Genomic DNA, 9,076 nt, shown 5'->3' on the forward strand with positions numbered 1-9,076 from the left:
GTGGGCACAGGGAGGGGTTGCTCTGTCCCCGCTGTGGGCACGCAGCACTGATGGGTCTGTTGCCCTGGCAGGAGTACCTGGACCTCTCGGTGCCCTTCGAGCAGTACTCACCAGCTGGCCAGGACACCCACAGCACGTGCTCCTCGGGGGATGATTCAGTCTTTGCACATGACCTGCTGCCCGATGAGCCCTGCCTGCCCAAGCACCCTCCTTGCAACGGCGTCATCCGGACGTGAGGAGCCCCTCCTGGGCAGAGAGATGGATGGACGGACAGGAGGGCAGTGTGCCCATGGAGACAGGAATGTGGGGTGCCGAGGATGAAGGATCTTCCGGTGGAACTGCACGGTGGTGCCCAGAGATGTGTGTTGTTGTCGAGCTGTTCAGGGTAGAAAAAGAAATATAATTAACTTTTTTTGGTTCTTTTGTTTTTTTCCCATTTGCTGTATAAAGAGTCAAGAAGCACTGTTTGGCCTGAAGGAACTAATCTCTTGCCAAGATGATTTATCATATCTGAGATTTTTTGGGGGGGTTGTTTTTCATTTTTGGGTTGTTTTCTTTTTTTTTTTTTTTTGGACTAAGGAGAATGTTGAAGCTGGGGGGGCACTGACCTCCCAGCCTCTGCGCTTGCATTTCCAGTGCCAGAATAGCCGTACTGTGCCTGCAATACGAAGAAGAGGAAAGAAAATCTTCCTTTTTTTTTTTTTTTTTTTTTAAATAAGAAAGAAAAAACACAAATGAAAAAAAAAGAAGTGTAAAGAATGTAGAAATTCTTCGCTTATGCAATCTGTACATGAACCTTTTTGGTGGAGCTGAAAAGCCACGTTGCCTGCAGGGATTCATATATTTATAAAAATATCTATATTTTTGTTGTCGTCGTTTTTATAGCTTCGTGATCGTTCTGCCCAGCTACATAGAAGGAATCCTTTTTGGAAGAAGAAGAAGAGGAAAAAATGATAATTAAATAAAATGCAAACCATCATGGAGAAAGGAAAAAAAAAAGAACATAAAAAGAGACAGTCAAGTCATCTGAATGGCAGTGCTTTGGCCATGCCACTGGCCCTTGCACTGGGCTGGGAGCAATGGGGCCATGCCGAGGTTGGAGCAGACCCCAGGGGTGGGCATCTCAAGCCATATCTTGACCTTTGAGAACAACCTCTTTGGGGAGAAAAATCTTGCTTTTGGGGTTTGTGCATCTTTGCTTGCCAAGGGTGAGTGGGCACTTCTCCATCCACCCCTCGACACCTGCAGTTTGGCTCCATCTACGTGCAGTGACTCAGAGAAAGAAGTTACGGGTACCTGTAGGCAAGAGCCTTTAACTTATATCAAAAAGGTTTATTCCAGAGAATCTGTGTATATATCTATAAATATATCCTGTATATATATAAATAAATATATTAAAAAAAAGAATGTATAATACTAATGCAACATAAAGCAGTACTGAGAGAGAGAGTCTCAAAATAGGAGCATTGCAATCTAGGATATACTGATCTGGGCAAAAAGAAAAGATTTTTGTGTTTGTTTGTTTTATACCTTCACAGTTTTGTTTTAAAAATTGTACCTTAACATGTATATTTGTAAAGAAGTTATTTATAGACATTAACATTATCTGTTCATGGGTTTAAATAGCGTAGTGTGACTGTAAACTTTAAAGTTCACCGAGCTTAAGGGTGGGGTTTTCTTTAACTTATTAAAAAATGGAGAAAAAATATATTAATCAAGTTTTTCTTTTTGTGTTTATGGGAAATATTGAAAGAGTGTATAGGTGTACAGTCCTTTAACAAAGTACATTTAATGTTATAAATATATATATATGTATTCATTAAAAAGCAAAATATTAGTTTATCCTGGATTGCAGTGAGCAAAGGTGAGTTTATTTTTCAATTCATCACCAGTGGTTAAAACCAAACAAATAGCAGCAGAGAGATGATTTTTTACATATTGCAGAAAAACAGGGCCGAGAATTCTTCCATCAGTTTAACCACTGTGCATTAAGGGGGCGGGAGGGTGTTTATTTTTCTATTTTCAAATGAAGGTATTCTTTGTGGTCGATTTAATAACCGGTGTGCAGCAAAACACACTGTTGATTTTGGATGATGCGGGGTAACGTTTTCCCCCCCTTTTGCCAGTACCGTTGTATTTTGGGCTTCAGAAATGCCATGCGAGCAAAATAGCAAGAAGAATGACAGTGTTTGCAGGAGAGGTGCAGTGACTGCGTGTTTCTGTTGTATGTAACGCACTGGAAAATGCCAGTGGTGCCCCATTTTCTGTGTTTAAAATGCTGTGCTGGTTTTGTTCCTCGACATCAGGTAGCTGTTTAAAAGCACAGATGGGAACTAGGGAATTTTAGCATGGATCAAGCTGACAAGGGGGAAGATTTGGGCTGCGGTTACTTTTATGAGTGGGCTTTTTTTGTCTGGAAGACTTCACTACCACAAAGAGGCAAGGAAAATTGCATCCTGAATTCATCCTTTCCATTCTCCTCTGGTGCATATTACATATCAATGTTTCAGAATAACAGGATGACAGCATCTCATTTTAAGATTATTTTGTTTTCTTAGAGCCACAAAATCCTTATCCTAAAAGAAATAATTTATAGTTTTGAGGTTACTTCAATGGAAGGTTGAGAAGGTAGATTTCTATAGAGTTTTGTTCTGTTCTGTTGGAATAAAAGAATTTGTTGGTATTTTCTTACAAATGTCTGCTAATTGTGTACATTCCAAGTACTGGAAGCATTGAGTTTTCCTGTACTGAGAAAAGAAAATGTACAAAACTGTGCATGATTTCAAATGTTACTAGATATTATAAATATATATATAATTTATTGAGTTTTTACAAGATGTATCTGTTGTAGACTTGTTGACTTTAACATTTCTTATTCAATGCTTATATAGTTTTATAGCCTGGACTATTATCTTTAAAAGCTTAAAAATTAAAATTTCCAATTTTGTTACATTTTATACTGTCAATGTTCCAATCCACAGGTTTGCATTAGTGTGATCTTTTCGATGAGCAATTCTTATTCAGTTTATTTTAATACTGTATTTCTGTGCCTGACAGCTGCAGCTGTCCAAGGTGTGAGATGAACACTAAATAAAACTATTCTGCTTTTGTTAACATGGCAAACTTACTTTTACAAAGAAACAAAAAGAAATAAACAAGTTGTTCAATTTGGGGCTTTATTCCCTGTTGTGAGGGTCCTTTGCAAAGCCGAGTCTCCTCGGCTCTGGGATTTGTAGTGCCAGGAGGGTTTATTTTTGACACTGCTGCTTTGTGAGTCCTGGCCAGCACAGGTTTTATATTCATAATAAATTTATAACAATTTTGGTTTAAGGGCCGTATTCTTTATTTGGGAATGTGTGTATTTATAGCCACACGAGCCATTGTGTGCGTATGAGCATAGGGGAGTCTCGTACAGGATTGAGCATGTAGCAGTAGCACAAGGGTAGGAATTGCTCAGTAAACCTCTTGCAGATTTTTCCCAGTGTGATGGTGGTGGTGGTGCTCATGCTGTGTTCAGCCCTGCAGATGCTGGTGGAGATGGAAGGGGCACAAGAGGAGCCCACCACTAGGGAAGACAGAAGTTGGGTGCATTGGAGCAGGCACCCAGTGCTTGGTGGGATGGGCACAAGGGACTTCCTTCCTTGCTCCCAGAGGAGCCCATGTTTGGCTTTGGTTTTGGAGTGGTTGAGCAAGGGAGTTCACTAAATCCTTGCTTCGCTTGTAGTAGACGATGCAAGGGGAAGCTTGGGAAACATTAGGCCAATCCTACCAGCACTTCCATATAATGTTAACAGATTCCTACAAGTAACCCTGTTGAACTGCATCCCAGATACCCCAATTTTGCATACAAGTTTATCTACCTACATATAGCCTACCTGTAGTAGCAGTCATGCGTAGTTTTAAGCAGCTAGGCATTGGAATGCATGCATCTGAGCAGGTTACATCTGCAGCCCTGGGACTGGTGCCACCACTATTGCATCCTAGCAGAAAATAGAATTATATGGGGTTTTAGGTAATTTATTTGCCACTGTAAGAAAAAATCAGTCTGTTTTTTCTTTATTACATACTATTAGGGTGCACTTCATTGTGCAAGAAGTCTTGCTGCCTGGAATGAGTTGTTTCCATGCTTTCAGGACACATGTTGGTAGCCAGCCCTAAGCCCTGTCCAGCAGGAGTGGCATGGGCCAGGGACCAATCCCTTGCCATCCAGGGCTGCAGTCAGAGCACAGCTAAATGGCCTTCTGATGGTTCATGTGGAAACAGCTGCATCACGGCAGGGTGGTGAGGAGGTTGTGCAACATTTGCCACCAGGACATGAAAAACAGGAGAAGGATGGATCGCTCTGCACTAAACTTTCGTGTGTAGCATACCCGTGCTCCATAGCTACCCAAAAAAAGTCCTCTGAGCACACAGAGAGCGCAGAAGTCACAAAAAGGCATGTCTCTGTCCTGGCTCAGTGGCTTACCAGCACATGGAGCTGGTGTGATGTTTGCTTTCCCTCTTGAGTTTCATGATGTCATTCTTCCTCCACTGGCCTTCACCCGCAGCACTGTTTGCTTGTGGGCTAGGGAGGAGAGGGTGGTGCTTTACTTTAATTGCTCTACAATAGAGCCAGTTCTTAGCTGAGGATGAATATTTGGCTGCGGCGTGTGATGTGCATTGAGCAACGTGCAAACACATCTCAAGGAACATCTGCAGAGCTGCTCGGTTGGGATGTGTCAAGGAGTGTACATCCCGCTGCAGCTCATCCTGCGGTGGCCACAGCCTTCCACCCGAACTGTCTGCCCTTTCCACATGAAAGAGGTCTTTCTCAAAGCAGAACAAATGTTTTCTTTCCTCTGCTGATGACTACACAAATATGGCCTCGCACTGGACGCCATGACCTGTTCCATAGCAACATTCAAACAAATTACTAAAACCCTGATTTATTCCCATTGGTTATGGCTCCATGGTGAGACAGGGAGGATTTGGCAAAAGGAAGAGAAGTCTGAGGCTCTGCAGGTGTCAGTGATAGATGGCAACTACAACTAAAATAGCAAAGTTTCCTGGCGTTGGTGCCGTTCAAAACTCTTGAAGGAGGTGTCTCCTGCTGGTGGACTCCTCTGAGTAAGTGCATCCCTCCCAGAGGCTGCATAACCTGCAGATAGGGAGTCTGGAGTCATCACTTGTGTTGACATGAAAATGGAATATAAAAGGAGACCAACGGATCTGCTTAAAACCACAGAGCTACTAACAACAGGAGGACACAAGGGAATGCTCAGAGGAGATACCGGGAGCTGAATAGCTTTCTAGGGCTTCTTGACCCAGGACCATGGGCTCACCAAGAAACATTCATTGTACCCTCTTCTTCCTCCACCTTGTCAGCCATGTTAGCTCTGATTTAGTTTCTCTGTTTCATCACCATCATTTTGTTTTTCACAAGCAGCATCTCAGGTGTAGGCAACATGTCAAGCAGGAGTGTCATGCCCTGCCCCCAAGATTATTATCTAAAACGAGAAAGAAATCCATGTCCTACCATGTGGTGCTGCAATCGGCTCTTAGCCCTGCAGGGTCATATGTGCCCACATGCACCACTGTGTGATCAGCTCCCCTGCTTGGTCCCCACCAAACACCTACCCATAACCATTGTACCTGTCTTAGGCCCTTTTGGGGGGCAGCATGCAAAAGCAGGGGATGGGAGAAGAAAGTATAAAAGCAGAAGAAAGATACCTTAACAAATATGCAAGTGGGATTGGCCCAGAAATGATTTTGTTAAAGGCCAAAATCTGTGTGCATCACCTACCAAGCATGACTTGCTCTAGGTTCCTCACCAGTGCAAGCAAAAGTGGCTTTGCCATCAAGGAGGATGCACCCCAGTGGGAGAGGAGAAGTGGGAGAACAGACAGAGTCAGGTGCATCTTCTAGCCAAGTTCTACATCCAAAGAAGCATTGGACACCAAACCCAAGCAGCAAAAGCAAGGGGAAGTTTAGCACCAATAGAGCATTAGGTACCTCCACAGATCCATGGCACTGGGGTGCACTCTCTATGCATTTGGCCAGAAAATCAGGCAGCACAAACTAAAACCAACACTGGGCAGAACAAGGTAACACCATGGATAATCACACATGGCCTCCCCGGTGATAACACACCCTGTCTAGCCCCTGTTACTGGCAATCAGCTAAACACCACACAGACTCACCTCTGGTGCTGCCTCACCTTCCTCTGCATGCTCTCGAGGCATGTTAGAGTGGCAGGGGTGGAAGGTGGTACCACTGCCTTACATCAAAGGTAGGTGCCTTACATCTCAGGTAGGCACTGCATTTGGATTCAGCCTACCCTGAGCCAAAGTCAACATGGATGTTAGAGTAATCAGAGACTTCCAGATGTTAGAGATTTATTAAAGAGCAGGTTGCAAGCAGGGGTGGTGAAACTTGTTCCCTTTTGATTCATACTGACAAAAGCTCTTAATAGAAGATCATAACCTGAAGTATTAATGGCAGAAAATCAAGGCTGGGAAAGGCAATACAAAACATATCACATCCCCTGAAGACTCTGCCAGACTGGTAGAACTGGGCAAAATAACCCCAAACAAATTCCTACAAGCCCTCACTGAGCTGCCTCAAGGAACTATCTGCTTTGGAGAGTAACTTAGCAAACACAAAGCGATCACAGCCTGCACAGATGTAGCCCACTGCTCTTTGGAGAAGTGCCGTTGTGCACTCCTGACGTGCTCATACACATTGGAAACAGCCTGGATGACCAGGATCCAGGCAGCAGCTTGCTACTTCCCCAGGAGCCAACACACTGCCTCTTGAGATAGCTCTGGCCCTACAAAAAAAGCCCAAGAGAAATAATTCCATGTCTCTCCTGGGTAGCACCATGGGTGTCTTTCTTTCCCAGTATAACCCGTAACTTGGCCAGGAAATGATTCTTTGCTCTGACCTTCCATCAGACACTTCCCTCACATGGCAGAAAACACATCTATCAGTCAAAGCTGATTTTTCCACTTCCACCAGTAATATGGGGTAAGCACCAAACACAATTTTCTGCCACAGTAAGAATTTGCTAGACTTTGCAGAAGTTGCTTTTAGCAGACCCTGGAATTAAACCTGCTTTAACAGTACTGACAGGTAACCTGGTAATCTTATTACAGGAGACAGAGATCTGCTTTCATAGTCTTGTGCTTCCCTGCAATATTCAACTCCCTCAGCCACTTCTGTCCTGCAGATGATGACACACTCACTGGTGATGGTGCTTGAGGCTGTTATGGAGGAACAAACTCAATGAGCACTGCTAGGGGCTCATTGCACACCTGTGTTACAGGGTCCTAACACAATCATCTGTGTGAAGTGACACAGGAATATGCACTCAAGTGCTGACATTACATGGATGATGCCCTCCGCACCTTCACTGTGCACCAGTGTGAAGGCTCAAGAGCTGGAATGTGTGTAATTGATTCAGCTTGGCCAGTGCCTTCAGAGGACTCCCAGTTCTCTGCCAGTCTTGAGTTTTTGCCTAAAGCAGTCTCCTAGGGATGTCTTCTCTTCTTTGATGTCAGTGAGGAGTTTGCCTTGTCTTAGCAGACAGCACTGCCTCGTCCAGCCAAGGCAACTACAGCAGAACGTTAACTACGTGACCATGGACCTTGAACCCTTAGGAAACCGCTGAGTAGGCACTGCTGAACACGTCAGCAGAAAGTCATTGAGATGTTTGGCTGGTGAGGGCAGTATGGAAACCAAAGAGAAGAGCAGAGACAGGCACATGGATGGCAGTAGCTGAGTCATCTTTGTAAGAGGAGGGAAAGGACCAAGCTGCCAGATGGTTTCCTAAGAAAGATGCAATATCTTTCCAGGTACTCATGAGTTCACACACTGGGAATGTGGTGCTGTCAGAAAAAGGCTCTCATTTACAACCTGCACGTGAGATTTCAAAGTCATGGCAGTCTGAATGTCATCTCGGAGCTCTTGCTATACAAGTTACTCAGACTTCTGGTGGTTATCCTTCCTTGGACAGAAACCATGCAGTCAACTCCAACCTACACAAGAGATGCAGGAGGCAAATGTTAGGACTGATTGATCTGGGCATTATAAAATATGTTTGTGGAAACGCCCTCGTCAGTATGCACATTCCTACCTAATGCTTCTGTTGGAGGTTTATGGCTTGCACATGAAAAACTTCTGCAAATACCTCCCAAAGTCATTTATGGTCAGGCTTTTGGGAAACACCAGGAAAATCCAGAATCGGACCATCTTAATGAAACCCTGCAGGGTGTCCCTCTTCAGAAAAGCCATTTCACACAGAATAACCTTCATCTCCTCAGCCTGGGGTGTATAAACACCAACTGATAATAAAACTACTGAAAATCATCTGCAAAGCAGCCCTTCACGAAGTACCCGAGGAGATACTCATACCCCAACAGAATGACAGACATGCCTGAAAATCAGGTAATGACTTTACAAGTATTACCACCTTCCAAATAGCCCAGGAGAGAGAAGGAGACCCTGTGCAGTATACCCCTAATGGCCAGGGGCTTTCATCTGGCAAGGCAACCATCAAGGTCTGAACCACCATACTTGGCTCCTGACCAGCACGGTGACTACTAGATGAAAAATGCAGATAAAAGCATCACACATTGTGTGGCTGATGCTAAACAAACACCAAGATCCAGACAGGGGTGCAGGTCCCAGGCTGCAGGTGAGGAAGGCAAAGGGGCTTCCAGCTCTTCTTGTGCTGGCTGAGCAAAGGTGTTTATGGTGGGTGAGAGGACCTCCTCCAACCCAATAATAGCAAAAACCTGGTGTTTCTGTTAATATCAGTGTCTGTGGAGAGGGCAGGCCAATGTACCTGGAGTGTGCCAGGTGGGCATCACTCCCCTTTGCTGCAATGCTTTTTTCTGCTAACTAACAAATACGTAGTTATTAATACGTAGTTGTATCTACATACTTACTAGTTACAATTTCAGCATACAAAGAGTTCTGCTGGTAAATAAATATTCTGGGTAAATGGATGCTTTTCACATTGCTTACCAGTTTTATTGATGTTTAGTTCTAAGGTCATAGTTCTGCCTTAACCTGGAGGAAGTCTTAGATGGGCTGA

The 9,076-nt window shown here is 44.1% G+C and overlaps 1 protein-coding gene across 6 annotated transcripts in view; it reads left to right on the top strand.

The window, feature by feature from the left end:
* Positions 1 to 3,330, top strand: part of FGFR3 (fibroblast growth factor receptor 3) — a 56,318-nt gene extending 52,988 nt beyond the window's left edge. For all 6 annotated transcript variants that reach the window (XM_062638634.1, XM_062638635.1, XM_062638636.1 and 3 more), the window contains exon 17: positions 72 to 3,330. In XM_062638634.1, the coding sequence (XP_062494618.1) occupies positions 72 to 236 (165 nt within the window). In that variant the 3' untranslated portion in view covers positions 237 to 3,330. The remainder of the gene's footprint in view (positions 1 to 71) is intronic.
* The last annotated feature ends 5,746 nt before the right edge of the window (positions 3,331 to 9,076 follow it).

The sequence above is a fragment of the Pezoporus occidentalis genome, unplaced genomic scaffold (genome assembly GCF_034315485.1).
Source record: "Pezoporus occidentalis ecotype Australia unplaced genomic scaffold, CSIRO_AGI_Poc_V1 ctg58, whole genome shotgun sequence".
Classification (NCBI taxonomy): domain Eukaryota; kingdom Metazoa; phylum Chordata; class Aves; order Psittaciformes; family Psittacidae; genus Pezoporus; species Pezoporus occidentalis.